Consider the following 22289-nt stretch of genomic DNA (forward strand, 5'->3'; position numbering starts at 1 on the left):
ACAATTGATGTACGTATGGATTGTGATAAGAGTTGTGTGAACCCCAAATAAAATTATTTTAAAAAATGAATGATGGATTTCTTAGAAACGGTAATATTTAAAGGTTGGATCACAGGAAAAAAGGAACCCGTGAAGGTTAAGAACAGAAAATGAATGTGAACCTATAGGACAGGAGAGAATCCTGTGGATTTCAAGACTAATTCTTTTTGTTGTTTTTTTTTGGGGGGGGGATGGTGTTCACGGTTTATTTCTGACACCCAGGACCCTCCTGAGGCAGCACAGGGAACGCCACATCTTTCCTCTGTCCAGGATTCACCCCATTAGAAGTTCTTGGAAACGATGCCGTCCGCCTTGGTCAGCCGGAGGATGGAGTTGTCGGACTCGCCCATCCTGCGGATGGCCCCGCAGATAGCGTAGGTCTTAAACTGGCCGTTGAACCTGCCGGTAACCTTGTCAACCTCGGCCACGTTCATCTGGATGGACGCGTGGTCCTTGGCGCAGATGATGCGGTTGCTGGCGGAGCATTTCCGCGGCACGTACAGGTCCACAAACTCGCAGGCGTCGTTCTGTTATGTTGGAGCCGGGCCTGAAGACACCACACCGAGCGTGAGCAGAGAAAATCCAAGACTAATTCTTTTTTTTTTTTTTTAACATTTTATTAGGGGCTCATACAACTCTTATCACAATCCATACATATACATACATCAATTGTATAAAGCACATCTGTACATTCTTTGCCCTAATCATTTTCAAAGCATTTGCTCTCCACTTAAGCCCTTTGCATCAGGTCCTCTTTTTTCCCCCTCCCTCCCCACTCCCCCCACAAGACTAATTCTTTATGGGATTCTGTAGAAAACCTCATCTTTCTCCTGAGAAGCAGCTGGTAATTTTGAACCACTGACCTTGGGGTTAGCAACTCAACATATAACCACTGGGGCTCCTTCGTGGATTAACTAAGTAGTGATTTATTTGTCTCATATTGAGAGGCGTATACCAGACACAATAGATCAACAAGGCCACCAGGGGTTCAGGTTCTTCCTTTCTACCACTATGCCGATACGTCTGCACATTAAGAATCACAAGATAGTTGCCACTCCAGGTTTCCTGTCTAAAACCCATGTAGGACAGGAAAGGAAGTAAGAAAAAGTAAAGTACAGTAGAGTGGTCATTTCTTTCTTTTTTTAAAACTGCCATCCAGATGATTTAAATTCTTTGGGATCATAGAGTTTCTGAGGCTGTAAATCTTTACAGAAGCAAATCTTTCTTTCTCCCACAGAGCATCTGATGGGTTTGAAACAACTACTTGCTGTTAGCAGTTCAGCTCTTACTAACAGCACCGACAGGGCTATTTAGTCTCTTTCTGGAGGAAAGCAAAAGCTTTAAACGATGTGGTAGTTACAGAAGCTGTTGTCAATTTGAGACGAGAGTGAAGGGGTGGAGTTTTTCCTGTCAATCAGGTCACAGATTGACGACCTCATTTGGAGGCACTTATGAAATCTCACTGTAAGACGTAACTAATGAATAACCTGATGGGGCTACGCTGATGCAGTCAGAGCCCTGGAGCTGGAGAAGCCACTGGAGACCCACGCCAGCGCTGAGATGCCTCTATTGCCACTGGATCCACAAGACTTTCCACTCTCTGGCCTGTGATCTTCCTGTATTAGGTGTCGTTGCGTGTGTTTCTGAGTCTGAAGAGGAATCTATAGATTAGTATCAGACATGTACGCTAATATCAGACTTATGGACTTGATCTGGACTGGGTTGGGATGTTTCCTCAATATTCAACTGCTCTTGTATATAAAGCTTTCTTGTACCCATGTGAGTGTCTATAAATTTGTTTCTCTAGTCTACCCAGACTAACACACACACACAAAGCCCCACTTATTTTCACTGGTCAGAATTCTGTTACTTGACCATTCCTAACTGGAGAAGGGCTAGAAGAGAAAGGATTGTGGATGAGAGTTGAGCCAATCAATCAGGTTGTTTTGCAACAGAATATAATCACAGCAGATGTTACAAGGAAGATGATGACTAAAAATGAAGGGATTGGGGTGACAGGAGTTGATAATAAGGAAGTGTCTGACCATTTTATCAAAAACAAGTTCATTGTTATATATTAAGTGGGCTCTTAAAGGTCAACTGGTAGGTGAGCTATGAGAATAGATACGTTTTGGAAAAGGAGAATGGGGAGGAAGCAAAAATCTGAAGGGGGCGCAAAATTGAGAGGTATTTTTGTTGTTTTGTTTTAGGATGGAGAATGCTGCAGTATGTTTACAGGACAAACAATTAGAAAAAAAGGTTTAAGGTATAAATGGTATGGATTTGAGATTAACTGTTGAAGATGGTTCAAGGAGGATGGGTGTCAGGGAATTAAATATAACCTTGAAAGAGACAATAAACCTCTAAGATAGTAGTTCTCAATCTTTCTAATGCCACACACTTTAATACAGTTCCTCATATTGTGGTGACCCCCCCCAACCAAAAAATTATTTTTTAAATCATTTTATTGAGGGCTCTTCCAGCTCTTATCACAATCCATCCACACATCCATTGTGTTAAGCACATTTGTACATATGTTGCCATCATTTTCAAAATATTTTCTTTCTACTTGAGCCTTGGTATCAGCTCATTTGCCCTCCTTCATGAACCCTTGATAAGTTATAAATTATATATTTTTTATGTCTTACACACAACTGCTGTCTCCCTTCACACACTTTTCTGTTGTTTGTCCCCCTGGGAGGGGGTTATAGGTAGATCATTGTGATTGGTTCTCCCTTTCTCCTCCCCCATAAAGTTAGTTTCATTGCTACTTCATAACCGTAATTTTGCTACTGTTATGTACTGGTCGACCCTTGTTAAAGGGTCGTTCGACCCCCAAAGGGGTTGTAACCCACAGGTTGAGAACTGCTGCTCTAATGGGTTCCCCCTTTCTCCCCCACCTTACCCCTACCCTCCTGGTATCCGTACTTTCATTATTGTTCCTGAGGGTCATCTGTCTTGCATTCTCTGTTTCCAGCGCTTCTCTGTACCAGTGTAGATCCTCTGGCCTAGCCGATGTGTAAGGCAAAATTGAGATCATGATAGTGGGAAGAAGGAAGCATGGAAAAACTAGAGGAAAATTGTATGTTTCCTCGCTGCTATACTGCACCCTGACTGGCTCATCTCTTCCTTCTGTAAGGGGATGTGACCCTTCTGTAAGGGGATGTCCGATTGTAATACTTGCCTCTTAACAGGACCCTTGGTGGCTTAGTAGTTATGCGCTGGGCTGCTATTGGAGGGGCGGAAGGGGTGGGAACGGGATCAGCAGTTCGAGACCACCAACCTCTTCAAGAGAAAGATGAGGTTTTCTATTCCCATAAAAAGTCACAGTCACAGAAGTGCACGGGGGCAGTTCTGCCCTGTCCTATAGGGGCCCGTGAGTTCGACTCAGTTCCATGGCAACGAGTTTGGTTTTTTGGTTCTTGTCCATGGAGAAGTAAAGACCTGGAGATGTGTTCCCGTAGAGATGGCAGTTTAGGAGACCCTGTTGGAGGGCTTCTACTCTGTCCTGTAGGATCACTATAACGTCGCAGCCAACTCCATGACGCAGGAACATAGTAAGATGTCATCAGAATTCAGAATTGCTTTATTTGTTAGGATAACATAACTAAGTAAGATCACTTGTAGGCCTATTCGGACATAGAAGTGGGCTTCAAAAAGTTCCTGGAAAGATTCCATTATCTTTTAGCTCCATTTTCCACCAACTGTTTTAACACCCTTGTGCAGAACAGACCCAAGAAGAGCAGACCGTTTTATGAGGATCTCGGCATTGCCCTCTTTTCCCTCTCTCACTTCCCTTGCTTCAGGGAACGCGATGATAGTGGGCTACAGAAAGCAGCGAGAGGCAGCAGCAAAGGCCAGAGTCCTTGCTGGAAGGCTCCGGAATTCGCGTTGCAAATCTATTCCGATCCCTCTCTCCACGCCTTCGTCTTGAAGAAAACGTGGGACAAAGCTAAAGTGCAGAAAGCCGTCAGCTGGCATCTCCAGAAAACTGAAAAGTGAGATATTCGGAGCTGGCCATTTCAACGGAAGCAACGACAACCATCCCGAGGACCGTTCCCTTCGCTTCCCTCTGTCAAACTGGAAGCATCAATTTACAGGCTCCAAAGGCTGAAGAGAGCGACTCTCACTTTTCATTGGCTGCCCTACCCCGTATTGAGACCTTGCTTCATTTTCATTGGTTGCCTCTGCTGTCACGTCCCTTCGCCACACCTACTTTTCCCATCCCAAACCAGTGAACTTTGAAGGAGCGTGATTTACAACCGTCGGGGGCGGGAGTTCGCACGCAACCAGCAGCCCCTCTCTGCGCGCTGTGGTCTAGCCTCCCACCTCGCCGCGAGGCCCCGCCCCTGTCCCGAGGCCCCGCCCCTTCCCGCCCGGGCTCCGCCCCTCCCACCCGCGAGAGCGGGCGGCGACCGTAGCCGCAGGAACTTGCTGGAAGCCAACGGGCGGGAGCCCGGGAGGTGCTGAAGGGACAGTTCCCGCCGCGGAACTTGCGCTGCGTCGGGTGGGTGGGACGGCTCGCCAGTCGGCGGGCGGGCGCGTGAGCGATGGAGACCATCTGGATCTACCAGTTCCGCCTCATCGTGATCGGAGACTCCACCGTGGGCAAATCGTGCCTCCTGCACCGCTTCACCCAGGGCCGCTTCCCGGGGCTGCGCTCCCCCGCCTGCGACCCCACAGTGGGCGTGGACTTCTTCTCCCGCCTGCTGGAGATCGAGCCCGGCAAGAGGATCAAGCTGCAGCTGTGGGACACGGCGGGGCAGGAGCGGTTCAGGTAGGACCAGACAGCCCGCGCCGGGCTCGGAGCCCAGACCCGGAGCCCGAGCGCCCGCCGCGGCGCTGCCTCCTGGGCACTCTTGCCCCGCGCGCGTGCGCGCCCGCCGGGGTCCGGAGAGCCGCCGGCCCTGCCCTCCCGAAAGTGCGACCGCTCCCTGCTCACTTCCCCTTCGCCCCTCCTCTTCCAGGCACGACTTCCTCCGCAATTGCTCACTTCTCTCTTGGGCCCTCCTTCCTGCGCCCCCTCGGCGTCTTAAATTTCCCTCCTGAGCCGGGGTCGCCTCGCCGCCCCCTCTCGGCCTCTCTTCTTCCAGCCTTTCCTGTATTCCGGATCCCCAAAGCTTGGGCTCCCCTGCTGCCTTCTCCCCAGACTCGGTGTCCTTCGCTGAGCCTGACCCGGCCACCCTCCTCCAGACGGGCCCCTCTCCCTAACCAAGCGGGTTCCCCCTCCGCGCGTCCCGGGAGAGCTGCGAAGTCGACTCCCCAGTTTGGTGATTGACCCTTGACTTCACAGCAAGCACTGCTCCCACCGCGGCCCCTGCGTGAGCTCACGGGGCATCGCTCCGCGGGAGAATGAATGATGCGGTGCTGCTGTCAACACCCCACAGCCCGAATGTGCGCTTCTTGGGAAACGCGGCCAGGCGAGACCCCAGGGAATGTGTCTTGTACAGCAACCACATGCGACAGCAGGGGCACTGGCACTTACCAAGTTGTTTTGTTCTGTTTTGTAGGGTTGACTTGTCCTGATAAATGTTCCACCACTGGTACTTTGGTGTGTGTGTGTAGACAGATTTATTAGGAACTTTTCCTGCTTTACCTATAATCAGGACTTAACCTAGGGAGACAGTAGGACAGAGAATACATTTCTAAGTGGAGAAAGTGGAATGCAAATGAACCGTCTCATTCTAAATGTCCTCTGGGAACGCGCAGGAAGAATTGCACACAAGCGATTCACATTTTGTAAAAGAAACGAAAAGTCAACTGCATTTCCTGGGTAGTTGCCATTGAATCAAATGGAAAGTACCTTGTAAATGTCCAGGGCTCAAGGACATTTTTGTTTTTAGAAGATGGGGAGAAATCTAATATATTTTTGTATTTTATTATTGCATTATCCATCGGAAGTTATCTAAGAAAGCATTTTGAGGTCTTCAGCAAGTACTCTGCTTGTGAAATGCAGTGAGTACTCCATGAGGGGCCTCCCCAAACATGGCCTCTGGAGCCAGCATCCATTCCAAATGAGATCAGCCTACATTTGTGAGCCTACTCCCACAGTACGTTTTGGCGTTCATTCCCAGCTATGACACTGATTCACAGAGATAAGTGAACTGCTTAGCTGGTTTATGTGGTAGTTTCCCTGTGTATCAAATGGAAAGATGGTAAGGCCAGCCCTTCAGAGAGGAGTTAAAGATTTTGTTTGGGCCAGGTACAATCTAAAGTTGATTACAAATGTCTCGACTGATATCAGTCAGAGATGAGCTTTGAGATATTTCAGGATCAGAAAGGAACATTTACCAAGAGCTCTTGCTCTGCCCTGAGAGGTGAATCCAACAAAAATCAGTTTTTCTCTCTTAAACTTCTAACAGTTGTAAATTGCAATAAAAATTGTAAAATCTTATGATGTCTAGTTCTTTCCTTAAAAGTAACTCCTCCGTTTCTTAACAAGAAAGTAAAAAGGCAGTAAATTTGTTAGACAAGAAAGACCCTTTTTGCTAACTAGATCATTGTTTTTAATTCCTTTAAGAATAATGGAAACAATAATTCTCTTTATATACATTATTAAAAACAGTTATTCTCCTCACAATAACTCAAGGGCATTTAAGGATTGTTTATTGACAGTGAGTCATATTTTATTTTACTTGGCTCTTTACCAAAGATATCTTCATAAATACATACATATTTGAGACATGACTTCCAAATACTTGCTTTTCTTTTTCATTTAACAGAATACCGCACAATGAAATTACACTTAAAACAAATACTGTTAAATCATTTAGTATTTTTCTCCAAGAAAACACAGATACTTTTAATAATAGATACCCTTGCACATTTTCTTTCTTGGAATAAATAGTTCAAGGAGAAGTATTCCTGCCATTACTCATAATCACACCATTAGTTAGGAATTTATAGAAAACATATTTGGAGGTTTATTGGAGATAATGTATAAATAAAAAGGAATTGCCTTTAGATCGTTTGTGGTATCACTTGGAAGTTAAATGTGTCACAGAACAAAAAATAGCTGATAATTATTATAATTAGCCTTATTTTCAATGTTTAGATAAAAGTATGCTAGTAGACAGTGGAGTCCTGTTGGCATAGAGGGTTAGACTTTGAGCTGCTAATCATAAGGTCGGAAGTTCAAAACCACCAACCTTTCCATGGGAGAAAGATGAGGCTCTCTGCTCTGGTAAAGATTGATAGCCTGAAAACTCCCGTGGACAATTCTACTCTGCCCTTTAGGGTCACTATGAGTCCAAATCAATTCAGTGGCTCTGAGGGGGGTTTTTTTGTTTTGAATAGACAATAGCTAAAAGCCACTGCCATCCAGTAGATTTTGACCTGCATCAACCCTCTGTAGGGTTCCAAGGCTGTAAATCTTTACAAGAGCAGACAGCCTCATCTCTCTTCCTCTGAGCAGCTGATGGGTTTGAATTGCCAACCTTTCAGTTAGCAGTCCAACAATTACCAGACAGCAGCACCATTGCTTGCTTACATACGTTCAAGAAGGAGCAAGACCAAACTGCAAAAAATTTAGAAAAATGTATATCTAACTAAACTAAAAAAACGAACTAAAAACCCCCAAAACTCACTGCCATGGAGTCAATTCTGACTCATAATGGCCCTACAGGACAGGGGAGAACAGACTCAGTGCGTTTCTGTGACAGTAACTCTTTATGGAAAGCCTCACCTTCATCCCTTGGAGCAGCTGGTGGTTTCAAATTGCTGATCTTGCGGTTAACAGCTGAACACGTAACCACTAAGGCAATTATAACACGAAATGCTAGTTTTATTAATGATAGGATGTTTTTAAAAGAATAATTAAATTCCTGTATTTAGGAGACTCAAAATTACTCAATTGAAATTTGGAAATGGAAGTTTATGTCTCACTGTGTACCATTCCTGAGCTGGGCAGGGCAAGTTGGTGGAGTGGCTCTGTGGCAGGCCGTGATCAGGAGCATTCTTTCCTATTTCTCTGCCGTCACCACAGGCATTTGCAAAACTAGGTTCCGAGCCCAACTTTGTGGCAGCTCAGGGGAGAGTTTGAAAAGGTCTAAACTCAAGCAGTTTTCCTATTAAGCAAGCAAGGCCTCAATTCATTAAGGAGCTTAGTTACAAGACCACAGTTAGCAGAAAGCGAAACCTCTAAAAGAAGGAAGATGGATTTGGCATCGTGGGGGTTGTGGCAGCCAGGAGTCAGCACATTTTCCATTGTGATCCATCATCGTAGAAGCTTCGCAGTAAAAGAAGGAAGACTTGTGTAGTGCAGTGTTGCCAGGTGCCATCAAGTTGGTTCCTACTCATGGTGACCATAGCTATCCACCAAAGAATGAAACTACCCAGAGAAAGGCACGATTCAACCTGGGTGCAGCATAGCACGGACAAAGCACAGCATTCCTTTCGTTTCTGAAAGCTTCCTGTCCCCCCCCCTTCACCCCCACCATCATCCAGTTCTGCCTTACAAATCTGGCTAGACCGGAGTACACACATTGGTACATGGGATTCAGGACAGATAAAACCCTCAGGAACAGTAGTGGGAATAGTGATATCAAGACTAATGGGGATGATGAGGATGGGGACTGGGGGTAGGAGGAGGAAGGGGGAACTCATCACAGGGGATGAATTATAGAATGTGGTTGAAGGGAGACAATGGACACTGTAAGACATGAAATAATAATATATAATTGATGAAGGAGGGGGGAAAGGAAGAGCTGATACCAAGGGCCCAAGTAGGAAAAAACATGTTTTGGAAATGTTGGTGGCAACATATGTACAAGTGTGCTTAATACAATTGAATGATGGATTGTCATAAGATTTGTAAAAGCCCCAGTCAAATGATTAATTAAAGAAAAAAGAAATATATTGGAAAGGCTGAATGTATTCACTGTAAGGTGAGCATTAAGTATAAGAATATACATTTGTAGCTCTTCTCATAAAAAGTTCTTAAAGCAATTTGACAAGGTGAGACAAAGACATAGCAATATTGGCTGTAGGGGTAAGAAACCTCTAGGCTCCAAGCCAAATATGGCCTTTGGTTCATGTTGTCTCACCCTTGATAAAGAAGCCTGGCGGTGCAGGGGCTGAGAGCTCAGCTGTTAACTCAAAGGCCAGCAGCTCACACAGTCCATAAAGATCACACCCGTGGAAACAGGGCCATTCTACCCCATCCGGTAAGGTTGCGATGTGTTGAAATCGATTAGACAGCTCTGGGCTTGGTCTTTGGGGTATTAGACGCACAGCCACTTTGTACAGAGCTCAGAGAACAATGTCCTCCTAGTGCAGTGTTTCTCACAAGCATGTTCCGTAGAGCACTCATCAACCCTGGGGCTGCTTTTCAAACGACGGGTTCTATGGTCAGATAAGTTGTTCCACGTAATCTCTTAGAAATCCAAGAAGAAGTATGGCAGTAACAAAAGCTATCTAACAGACTAAACTAACATGCTTGAAGACTTTTTCAAATGAAAATCAATGAGAACGAGCGCCTGCCGAGTATGATTTGGGGAAAGTGCCCTTGATGCATTGGCTTTGGTCAAATGCCTTGGAGCAGAACCTGTCAAACATTTGAGGGTTGGAGTAGTGGGGAATCGGCAAACATCCATTCACTTTTTAAATTAACGTTTCAAAGGGTTTGAGGCTGTGAGAGCTAATATATGAAGGTCACTCCTCACCAGGCCCCTACCCCCACCCTCCAAATCTGGGAGCCTGTAACTACTATCACCAAACTGCTGAGCCTCTGTTTGACCCATTGCGCCTTCTTGATGGCTTTTCCTTTCGCTCTCCCTCTTTTGTGCCTTGCTCTTCCGCGTGTGGCTCAGCCTTCTAGCTTAGTTAGGATTTCCCTTTAGGCCTTTCGTAGTTTACGCCCATCCCTTTGCTCTTCCCTCGTTTCTATTTTCATGCGTCTCCCACCACTCTAAGTTCTTTTCCCTCTGGCTCCCCTTAATTCTCCATGTGACTCCCATATGTCGTTGTTTTCCTTCCTAACCCTCTGAAGGATTCTTAGGAGGTTAATGTTTAAGGGTAGTTTAAAGAGCCCTCGTAGCGCAACCTCTCCTTGGAAGAAGTCTGCTCCTGTGAAGACCTCTAGTTTGGGAAGCCCAGAGGACACAGTTCTACCCTGTGTGCACTAGAATCACACTCACTGCCAGGTAGTGCCGCTGTGGGTTTCCAGGCTGTAACCCTTAAAGAGCAGGATGCTTCATTGTTGTCCCACAGAGTGAGGGGGGCTTTCCCGACGGCTAACCCTGCAGTTTGCAGCCCTGTGCTATCAGTCAAAATCCACTCGATGGCAGTGGGTTTGGTTTGGATTTGGTTCTTAATTTTAAAAGCAAGCAGTCTGACAGCGTGAGGGTGCATGATTTGTATTACTAAATTGTACATATGGTAATTGTGTTATGCGTATTTTTTTACAATGAAAAATGTGCAGGTGAGAAAGTTGGAAAAAAGCAAATAACCTGAAAATTTTACGTTTTGTCTTAAGGGATTAAAACAAATTCTTAAGTTAAAAAAAAAAAAGGCCCATTATATGATGCCCCCCCACCACCATCACCAATGTGGATCATAGTCTTCAACAGAAAAGATGCTCTTCCTGGGTTCATTGACTTGCAATTGCATATTTGTACAATGACAGAACATGTCCCTAACTGGGTGATTTAGGTGAGCATCCTCTTTTAGAGTATATAGACTTCTGCAGGGCCCTTATAAAGTTATTTTTAAAAAAAGTTATTAGAACAATAGAAAGTGAGGCTATCCTGGAGTAATCAGCTGATATAGTTCTCAGTTAAAATTCTTGATGTTTATTTATAAATGACAAATCTAGCAGAATTTGTTATGTAAGAGGGAATCGACTGCAACTTACATGGATCTCAATGAAAGTACGAGAAGTCTAAAAAAAAAAAGAAAGTAAGAGAAGTCCAACAGTAAGAGTTTGTATGCTTTCCTGTTTTCTATTTCCATTCTCCAACTCTGCTGACTTCCAGCTCTGTCCCTGAGCTTTATTGAAATTCTTGACAGAAGCAAATCTTATTGGCTACTTGTCTGACTAGTGAGTCAGCTCCTCCTCAGTCAGGAAATCAAGATACATACATACAAATGTTCTACATGTGCACTGTGGATAATACAAAGCAAATGTAGCTGTAGGAGTCCACATTTTGGAAAGCAACTATTCCAGAAAGAAGTAAGTGAGGAGTAACACCCCCAAAAGGACCTATTTTATAGTATTTCTGAGTAAAATGGTATATAAGGAGGAGCCTACATAATGTCTAACAGGTGTAGCAGAATGTGAAAAGATGACCCCTCTAGCTAAATGTATTTTTTTATTCTCTAGAGATTATGTTCACTGTCTACTCAAGGCCATCAGGCCATATTGAGTGATGGTGTAATCAGTGCAGAAAAGAAACTAGCCAGTGATTTTAGAGCCTGTATTATTTTTCCCATCAATAAATCAATTGATTTAGCATATGTAGCCACAACCTCAGTATTTCCTTGGTATATGAAGATTAATACATCTCCTGAAGTAGAAGAAATATTATATACGAAATGTCTGCGTGCCCTGGGCCAAGAGTAGGTAAACTTATGAAACAGAGAACTCATTTTTGTGATCTTTCCCCTTCCCCTTCCTTCTGTTCTTTTGAAACAGTGATACCGAGACCTATCTCTCCTTCCCACCAAAGTCCAAAAGCCAGCCCTTACTGCTCCATCTCAGCGTCAGAGAGATCAGAAGTGGAAAAACCAGGGCCTGCAAAAGTAGTGCTACATAAAAATAATGGTATAAGGATCCTATTGGAGTGTGTATGCTCTAAAAGAGGGTGATCACCTCAAAAAGTTATCCTTTATCTTAAAAGATGTATTTTTGTGAGTGGAGTTACAAGTATTCTGACTGAGGAGTGTTTCCAGTTGTCCTCATCGGGCCGCAATGGCCCGTTAGTCTCAAATCTAGTTTCAGAGAGTGGACGAGGAGATCGCCCCAATAAAGCTGTCACTGAGTGCTTTGCTCAGTCTGAGAGGGAGAGGAAATCCCTGGCCATTGCTAGTGAATTGGGAACAGGATAAAAAGATTTCTTGGCAATTTACGTTCCAGAGCTATGCTGCTTAACATTTTGACGAGGAATTTCCTGGAGCCGTTAAAAAATGTTTGTTTGGGTATATTAAGAGTCAGTATGCTTATCCTAACTAAGTAGGAGGGACTTTGTAGTAATTAAACAGTTCAGTTCTTTTTTTTAACAGTTCAGTTCTTTCTGAAGTAAAAGATCTATAAATATCTGTACTTTTTGATTTTAATAAATCTGTCTCTAAATGTAAGTTACTTTTAATCAATTTTGATAAAGTATGAGTCAGGGATGTTGATTTTAAAAATTGCCAGCTCATACACTCTGCCTAACCTGTTTTGAAACATTTATTATCGTAAAAACCATTGCTTTCTGAAGCAGATCACTTTATGTAGAATTGTTTTGATCTACAAGAGTTCTCAAAGTGCGTGAATTGAGAGCAAAGCCTGCCTTAGGTTTAAAAGCATACTATTAAAACTGACAAAAGGTTTCAAAATATAGCTATGAGTTCTAGATGCAATCATCAGTATATGTTGATCGTTGATGGCTAGCTGAATGTTTTGTTGTTTTTAATTTAGTTTAAAATCTTAGGTGTGTTTTCTTAAACATTCTTGAACTATGATGAAATTATTTCTATTTTCCTTCCTATGGAAGTGTTTTATTTTTAAATTTAGGAGTACTTTGCTAAAGTAAATTGTTATACTTATAGTAAGATCTTTAAGACTACCCACTGAAAGCAATAGTTATGATATAAAAAAGTAACTCAGTCAGGGCTCAATAGAAAGTAAATGTCTAGAAAAGAATAATGGCAACATATGTACAATTATGCTTGATCCAATTGATGTATGGATTGTTATAAGAGTTGTAAGAGCCCCCAATAATATGATCTTTTAATTAAAAAAAAATTTTAAGTAGCTCAGTGCCAATGAATTGTGGTAGGAGAACTGAGACTTTTTCCTAGGGCTTGTTTCTGCTTCCCTGACATGGTGAGTGCATCAGATGTCATTTGACTGAAAAAGGAGTCACACGACAAAGTCCTTATTGAACCACAGCCAAACAATCACTGGTGGCTTTTCTTGGCAAAATGTGAACCTCCTCCACTCCACTTTTCCACTTTAATGTGATATGGCCTCGGGTAAAGAAGACTGAAATACAGTCTTAATCACAAACTCCGGCGCCAGATCTACGTAATAAGAGTGCACGACCAAACCTGAACTCTGTTCTCCAAGAGAGCCTCGAGTGAGGACGCTGCCCAAGGAACATACGTGGATATCAGGATCTGCCTAGCCAGCCACCTCGGGGGAGAAGGATAAGCTTCCATAAAGATTTACAGTCTCGGAGACCCTAATGATTACACTCTGTCCTGTAGATTGTCGTCAACTGGGTGGCAGTGGGTTAGCTGCATAAGAAGACACGATGAAGACTGAATACAGGTGTTCACATTTGAGCCATTCCCCATGATTTTATAAGGGAAGCATTTTTCCAGAGTCATGTTAATGCGTGTAATTTCAGAAGATTCCTTGATCAAATCATTTTGGGAATGTGAGGTTGTTGCAGGACTTACACTAGACTAACACACACTGTGAATCTTCCAGGGCAGATACGGCGTTTCCCACAGTGGAGCTCTTGTACACAGAGCACTTTGCAGAACTTTCATTTTGTAAAGCAGACGCCGGGAGCTGCGACAGACACTAAAGGGAAAGTTGTAGGCTGTCCCTCAAGCTTCCGTACTCCATGGAGAGCTCCTCCGATTCTTCGCTCGTGTGAGTCGCTGCCTCTTCTTCTGATGATTCTGCACAGTTTCATCAGGTCTCCTTTAAACATTTGACTACTCTGTCTGGGGGAGATAGTCCATAATCTCTGATATACCCGACATCTTGGACCCCTCATTAAAAACTTAAAGGCTTAGCTTTTTGCCTGACTTGTTCTCAATTGTCATGGTTACTAAGAACATTTACTCTAATTATTTTTTTTTGTTTCTTATTTTTTTCACTCTTAATTATTTTAAGCAAAAAGTTTTCCAAAAAGAAATTAGTCATTAGGAAAACATAAAAGTAGAAAAAGGAGCAAGTAGATGAACCCTCATAATTTTAGATTTCTTAGACTTAAAAAAAGCTCCCAACAATCTGATATTAGGAGAGCGAAAGTAAGGAAACCAATATGAGGGGAAATGTAAGACTGAGCTCGATGGAACAAATAAATACATGCTAAAAAATAAAAACTGGAAGAGAAAATATAATCACTTGTATCACAGAGGATGATCGGAGGAGAGGAAGATTAGCGAGGGGTGAATTGCAAAGTAAGGTGGGAAGGACACATGAAGAAAGGAGCTACAGAGGTCAACCCCGCTGCGGTCAACATCTGGACATGTTAGTAGGCAAGTGACTGTAGGAATAAGGCTGAGAAGGGCCCAGAAACACGACGTGATATAACAGCCTCATTTTTAAAAAATGACATAATTCGTATCCAGAGAGGCTTTGACTTTTCCCAGGAATTGTAGCTCGTGAGCGGTTTGCACATAAGCGCAGATGTCTCTCCATTCAGCATGCTCTCCTACACCAGCCCTAGCCATGACTGAAACAGTCTCAGTGGCCCACTGCTGTGCAGTTTCCATCGGGAAAAGTATCCCTGCAGCTCTCACCCCACCCCCACCCTGGGGAGAACAGACCTATGGGAGAAAAGGTAAAAGCTTTTTCTCCAGGATGTGGGAGAGACACAAAAACATGAAATAAAGCAGCCTTAAGTTGTGTGGAAACAAAATCCAGCCACAAAAGTGGTGGGAGAGTTAATTACTCTTTAATTTTGCTAGATCACATAATGTATGGTGTGGCATAGAAAATAAGTGGTTTTTAATAGTGAATGAGAAGGGGAGTGTGGAGTGGAGACCCAAAGCCCATTTGTAGGCCACTGGACATTCCCTTACAGAAGGGTCTCGGGGAGGAGACGAGCCAGTCAGGGTGCGATGTGGAGACGAGCCAGTCAGGGTGCGATGTAGCAATGATCAAAAATACAACTTTCCTCTAGTTCCTAAATGCTTCCTTTCCGCCTCCTCCCACTGTCATGATCTGAATCCTACCTTGCAGGCCTGGCTAGACCAGAGGAGGTTCACTGGTACAGATGGAAACTGGAAACACAGGGAAGCCAGGGCAGATGATCCCTTCAGGACCAGTGGTGTGAGTGGCAATACTGGGAGGGCATAGAGAGGGTGGGCTGGAAAGGGGGAACCTATTTCAAGGATCTGCATGTGACTTCCTCCCCGGGGGACATACAACAGAAAAGTGGGGGAAGGGAGACGTGGAACAGAGCAAGATATAACAAAATAATAATTTATAAATTCTCAGGGGGAAGAGGGAGCGAGCGGAGGGAGGGGGAAAAAGTGAGGACCTGATGCCAGGGGCTTGGGGGGAGAGCAAATGTTTTGAGAATGATGAGGGCAATGAATGTACAAATGTGCTTTACGCAATTGATGTATGTATGGACTGTGATGGGAGGTGTATGAGTCCCTAATAAAATAATTTTTAAAAAGTGGTTTTTAAAAACTAACTAAACAAAAAGAAAATAAGTAATTTTGAGAAACTATAGTGATTGAATCATGAATTTGTTGGCAGAAGAATACCAGAAAATACTTGGATGAGTGCTGAAGTCTTGTACATTTTGTGATATCATTCCAAACCACTGGGAAAAAACTACTCTTTCACTAATTAACTGCAAACTGTTAGTGAAGCTAGAAACTCTTCTCATTAATTTCCAAATAAACAATTTTTTATTTTCATACATCCCATGTTCCGCCTTCCAGAATCTACTGCAAACTACAATTTGAAATAATATCAATTTAAGTATAGTAGCAATATAGAAAATGTGGCTGGTTTCACATTGGTATTTATAGTATGTGCAATTATTCAGTCCTTTTAGCTTTGTAAATCTCTTATAAACACAGAAAGAAGATAAGCTTTTCTGTATTTCTGTCTCCTAGTCTCCAATCTGCTTACCATTTGCATGCTGCCTGGACACAAGTGGATGGGCTGTGAATTTCTTAATTCAGCTTTGTGTTTCTTTGTTCATTTATAAATATTGCCAGGGCTGATTTCTGTCCTAGAAACAAAGGGCACACCATCAAAAAGGACTACAGACAAAAAGTCCTTTCCCTAAGGAGGATGCCTCTTCTCTTTAATAGGAGCAAACAGGCTGTGATCAAGTAGGCTGGGGAAAGACTGACTGTCAGGATGCACTCATTGCTACAGAGGAAATCGAGCATGAGAGGAGACTAGAGAGTGTGGGAGTGGTGAGACGATCTCACTACCATATAATTATGATGTCATGAAAATAAAAAGTGGCCACAGAGAATTGATTCACTTATTCAAAAGGAGAATACACCCATCATGTGTTACAAGCATATTTAGCTCTACAGCCAGACTTGATTTTTAATGAGGCGGGGGCGGGGGTGGGGGAAGCACAACAAAAAGCATTGCTGTCAGGTCAATTCCAACTCATAGTGACCCTACAGGACAAGAGTGGAACTAACTGCCCAAGGGTGGTCAAGGGAAGACTGTCACCCACCTTCTGATTACCGAACAAGTAACTGTTATGCCATCAGCATTCCTTTTGATGAAAAGGTATTTTTTAATTAATTAACTTATTTATTTATTTAATGATCATTTTATTGGGGGCTCTTACAACTCTTGTTACAATCCATACATCAATTGTATCCAACATATTTGTACATATATTCCATCGTTGTTTTCTAGACATTGAGCCCTTGGGATCAGCTCCTCTTCTTTTCCCTCACCACCCCTCGTTGCCCCTTGATTGTTCATTATGAAAAGGAATTTTAATGTTGTTTGAATATGTGAAGAAACAATAGCTAAGTTAAAAGCACAAAGTTCCCAAATCTTAAGCAAGGGCAGGGGTTATTAGGGTCGGTAATAATAAAGAGGTGGGGAGACTGCCGTTTTCGTCTCTTGAAAGCAGTCCTGGCCAAGCCAGCAAGACCAGCCGAGTGAAGCAGGTAAATAAAGCATCCACAGAATGACAGTTCCCAGAAGAGCAGTGGCGATGTGAAAAAGAGCCACTCACAGGCTAATGCATTCATGGGCTGCTCGCTGGCCAAGAGCCTTTGGCATCAAAGTACTTCTGTTTTCTAAATGCCAGCTCTACAATTGGCAAAGCCACAAGAAGGGCATTTCCAGGATGGGACATCTGGTTATTTTATCTAAGTAAGTCTGAAAGTGCTCATTATTGCATTGCTTTTTAAACAAGTTTGTCTACATCCAACTGAGCTCATATGAGATCTATATAATAGCATCTACGACCTGTGTAATCCTGCCACTTTCAGATAAAACTTATATAAAAGGAATTCTCCCATTACCCGTAAGATTGCTTAAGCATTCTGTGCCCGGTGTAGCTTTGCCCTTCCCATGACAATAGCATCTGGTTTTCAATGACTGTGGGGAAACTAGGTAAGTGTTTCAGTGGAGATGCCATTTACATTATTTTAGAACCTCAGTAATCATGTCTTTTGGGCCAAGAAGATTCCAAACCCCCCAGGGCACATCATTCACACTTGGTTGTATTACTCATTCAGTTAAGTCCTTGTTTGAAAACCTAAGCAAACACTGGTGCTGTTATCATCTGTCTACATATTCTTTCAGGAAAACTTGTAAAACTAATCGCAAGACCATTTTTTCTATTATTTCAAAGGAGTAAGATGTATAAGAACAAATGTTGGCTTCATAAAACCACACATGTTAGAAGCTATAAAATAGTTGTGACCTTGGCTGATATAATCCTTTCCTTACAAAATACAAGGAGGCTTCAAAGAGTTTGTGTGGGAAGATAGAATTCTCTTTCATGTTTCTATTTCCACCAGTTCTTTGGAAACTGCCTCTAAGATACAGACTCTATCAGTCAAGTGGGGTTGGTTGCTGAAATAAAACCAACTTGAGGGCTGTAACCATAAGCAAAGCATGTCTGGGGCACAGGGCATTTATGGGAAACCGAAGGACCAGGCGTGGGATAAAAGAGAAGGGCACAGGAGACCTGGACCACACCAATCAAGAGGCCAGTGAGGTCTTTACTGGGCTGTTGCCCTGTTCCTGCACCTGCTAGTTCCCGCAAAGCCATAAGAAGCCCCAGCTGGTCAGTTGGTAATCTCAGAAACATGATAGAGTTCTCTAGAGAAGGGCTTTTCTTTCTCAGATACTGGAACTTTGAAGTCAGCAGAATTTAGAATCACGGGGATTAGAGGCAATGAAAAATCATAGTGAGAGTGGCTGTGGAGGTACAGTTGGTGGCCCGGCCTGGCTTCTCTGGCTGGAGTGATGGCACAGAAGGGCAGGCCCAGGTCACTTCTCCTAGCTGAAGCTCACCGGTTTCAGGTGAATCGAAGACGTGGGCATTGTGAGCAGAAATACACAGAAAACGCCCTCCTGCCAAGTCAATCAGAAGCCCAGTCTGATGCACTTAAAATACAGAAGAGATGAGGTGAGCCCACAGACCACCTAACTTTTATTCATCTGTATACTGCACATCAATTTTCCTTTACTTTTTGATCAATATTGACAATTTGTTGCTGAAAAAAATGAGTGAGTCATTAAGTGTAGTTGTGAAAGGCATCCTCATCTTTACTTTTACCCTTTGCTTCCACACGGCAGCTTCAGTCTAGCTTAAAATGTCACTCACTATGTAGCTTGCTGGTTTAACATGCATACGGTCTGAGGGATCACATCATGTCATATCCTGGACATGAGTATCAAGTGATAGTGGCCTGATTATATCAATGAATTCCATGATACCAGCCAGTTGCCCTATCCCTGTCACTGTTCGGTGAATTGTTCAATCAGTGGCAAGTGTAAGACACTATGACTATGTATAAGTCATAAGTCATTCCTTAAGTTCATGGATGGTGGTACCAGCATGACCTGAACCCAGAGTAAATATGTATTAAATATGTAGTACAGTGAGAACATACCAATGTCCTCTCCATGGTGCTCCCCACAGAGTAAGGTATCCAAGGTGCCAGTAGCTGCTGGAAATCTAGGTAGTAAGCAATGACAGGCCAGCCTAGGTAAGTGCAAGTTTCCATCACACCCGGGCATAGCCTCCATCTCTACCAGGGCCACTAAGTGAAAGTCCTGACTGACACTATAGAAGAGAACATCAAGAAATCCACGGAGGACTTTCGCTGAGTATTTGCACAAAACCAAAAAAAGCATACTGCCATCAAGTTGATGCTGACTCCGCGACCCTATAAGACAGGGTAGAAATGACTCTTTACAGGAATTGAAAGCCTCGACTTTCTCCCTTGGAGTGGCTAATGGTTTCAAACTGCTGACCTTGTGGTTAGCACACCAAACATACAAATAATCACATATTTTAGATCCATCCACATACTTCTTTCCCAAGCCTCCTTGTTACTAATCTTGTGTTGTTTTTTTTCCAGTGCACCAATCCCTTAGCCTTTGCTCATAAATTAGTATAGATCCTTACCTACATCTCCTCATCTCTCCTGGGGAAAGTTGGTAAGGAGATATACCAGTGAAAGTTTTACCAAGAGCAGGATTCCTCTTTTCCACTGATCTTTGGTTTTACCACTGAGTGGGCCTGATTGCTTTCCTTTCTAAGTCTGATTGTTTTCCTCTCTAAGCAATAGGGAAATGCAGATAAAACCGTGGGTTGAGAGGATCCTGCAGGGGGAGGCACCTTGAGTGTGTGAGCCTTGTCTCTCCAGGTTTCCTCAGGTCCTGGATAGCTGCCTCTATATACCACTTCTGCTTGATAACAAAATTCCAGGCTGGTGAGTCAGAATGATAGACATTCAAACTGTACAGTCACTTTGTGTTCCACAGCCAGGCATTAAGACTTTTATCAAAGATAGGTTGCAAGCCAAGAACTATTTTTCAAAAGTATGATAGCTCTTGTCAAAGAGGGCATGCCTTTATCCCAACAGGCCCTGCCTGCAACTCTGCAGTGGAGCCTTCCACAAGCTTGATGGAGCATCTCGTCTGCTGCAGACACTTTAGCAGACACCATTAGATCTAACAACTATGAGCAAAGTGGCAGCTTGAACCAGCTGATGGAGCCTCTCAGTCTCTCAGCCCTATAAAAGTTAGCAGTCTTTGGAGTCTCCCTCGTAATGGGTCAGAGAAGCACATGGATGTTTTCTCCAAACTCCAAAAAGGTCCACCTCGTATTAGGCTTCGTTCTTTTTGGTAGGGAGTATAACATACCGCAACTTGTCATCTTGGTGCGATGTTATTAACACCGCCCCTTTTTCCCTAGGAACTTTCAGAGAGATTGCTGGCTACTGTGTTTTCATGGCTCCATTTCTTTAGGATGCATGTGCCTCTGGATTTTGTGTTCATTTGCCCTCCTCCAACACTGAGGTACTCAGAGTAACTCAGCGATCTCAATAAGAGACTAAACAGCACAGCCCTAAGAGATTGCATGGTGGCACCTTCCTTTTCATCTTGCCAGCATCTCTTTCCTGTAAGCTTCCTCGCTGTCTGTAGGAAACAATTTAATGGCACCGCAAAGAAAATAAGCATAGAATTATCATGTACTCAAGCAATTTTACGTCAATGACGATGCCCAAGGAAAATGAAGTTTATGTCCACACGAAAACTTGTACATTTTAGTAGCATTATTCACAATAACCAAAAAGGCAGAAACAGTCCAAATGTCCATCAATGTATGAGTAGACAAGCATACTGTACAAAAAAAAATATTATTCAGCCCTGCAAAAAACAGAGTACTGGTATGTGCTACAACTTGGGCGACTCTTATGCTAATTAAAAGAAGCCAAGCACAAAAGTCATATCTTGTATGTGACCTTTTATATGATATATCCAGAAAAGGCTAAGCAACAGCGACAGGAAATCGATTAGAAGTTACCAGGAGGTGGGAGAGTGAAGAAAAGGGAAAAATTCATCCAAAGGATTTACGGGCCATGTGAATCCCCATGACTCTGAATCCTGAGAGCAGAACTAGATGGTGCCCATCTACTATTGCCAAGCAATCTGAAAGGGACAGCAGTAGCTCTTAGATAGAGTGGGAGAAAAATATGCAACAAACCTCAAAGTAATTTAAAAATTTTTTGAAGCTAGAGAGAGTACATTATAAATATGAGTATCATTGAATTGTACACCTTGAAATTATTATACATTATGATTCTCACTTCACTTCTTTTTTAAGTCCTCACTCTTTCTGCAATTTCTTCTATTTCCCATAAGCTCTTTCCATGATTTGGACCATAAACCTTTCGTTCATTCACTAATAATTTATTGAGTGCCCAATAGGAGCCAGGCCCTGGAAAGCTACTAGATATTCAGCAGTGAGCAAAAGCAATATGCCATATGTCCACTTCGCACAAACAGCAAGGCAATAGCGTGGATCCAGAGGAACATTTTTTTAATTTAAGATACCATGCAAGAACACCAACCTTGAGCACAGACCTCAGACACCAGCCCGAGACACAGACTAACCTAGCAGAGCAGTCACTTACAGTGAGGAGTCTTCCTCTAGTCGAATCCTAAATGTGAGGAAAGAGGGAAAAGAGTTTCTCCTGATACTTCGGTATCTTCCCACTAGTATCAGAAGAGTATCTCCAAAGACCCAAGCAGTATTCCTTGGCTGTGTTGAGTGCCCACTTGGGGTTTGTTATAATTAATTTATAGCAATACTAGTCTGCCTGATGGAGTGATTTTCCCCCAGAAACATCCAGCCACACACTAGATGGATCCAGAAAGAGAATTTTCCCAGGTGAGCATGACAGAGAGAGAGGCCTTAGAAATGGAAGATATTGCAAAGAGAATAATCATAATGTCTTATGAAATCTAAGATATGTAAGAAGATGAAGATAAAAAAGTGTTAATGAAAGTTGAGTTATTGGACAATGAATTATAACTTTTTTTAACCAGAAAAAGTGAACCGTTTATTAAGCATTAAATGAGGTTATTACATGTGATATAGTACAATTAAGACACTCAAAATGGATATAACCATAACAATCACACAGAAAGTTACATTTCACTAAAAAAAAAAATACAAGCCCAACTCTTCTCCAAAAATAAAACCCCAACAAAATCCCAAACATGAATTATAATGCTTGATGAAATAAAGAACTGTCACAATAAAAATATGCAGGAAGGCTGGGAATTGTTTTTTTAATCTTTTTATTGGGGCTCATAAGGCTCTTATCACAGTCTGTACATA

General features: G+C 42.9%; 1 protein-coding gene and 1 pseudogene across 1 annotated transcript in view; one reads left to right on the forward strand and one right to left on the reverse strand.

The window, feature by feature from the left end:
- Nucleotides 1–294: 294 nt before the first annotated feature.
- Nucleotides 295–3717, reverse strand: LOC142445977 (small ribosomal subunit protein eS21 pseudogene; annotated as a pseudogene).
- A 740-nt stretch (nucleotides 3718–4457) lies between these two features.
- RAB39A (RAB39A, member RAS oncogene family) overlaps nucleotides 4458–22289 on the forward strand; it is a 30459-nt gene continuing 12627 nt past the window's right edge. Inside the window, exon 1 of the mRNA XM_075546548.1 lies at nucleotides 4458–4816. Within this exon, the coding sequence (XP_075402663.1) occupies nucleotides 4590–4816 (227 nt within the window). The 5' untranslated portion in view covers nucleotides 4458–4589. The remainder of the gene's footprint in view (nucleotides 4817–22289) is intronic.

The sequence above is a fragment of the Tenrec ecaudatus genome, chromosome 4, assembly GCF_050624435.1.
Source record: "Tenrec ecaudatus isolate mTenEca1 chromosome 4, mTenEca1.hap1, whole genome shotgun sequence".
In the NCBI taxonomy this organism is placed as follows: Eukaryota; Metazoa; Chordata; class Mammalia; order Afrosoricida; family Tenrecidae; genus Tenrec; species Tenrec ecaudatus.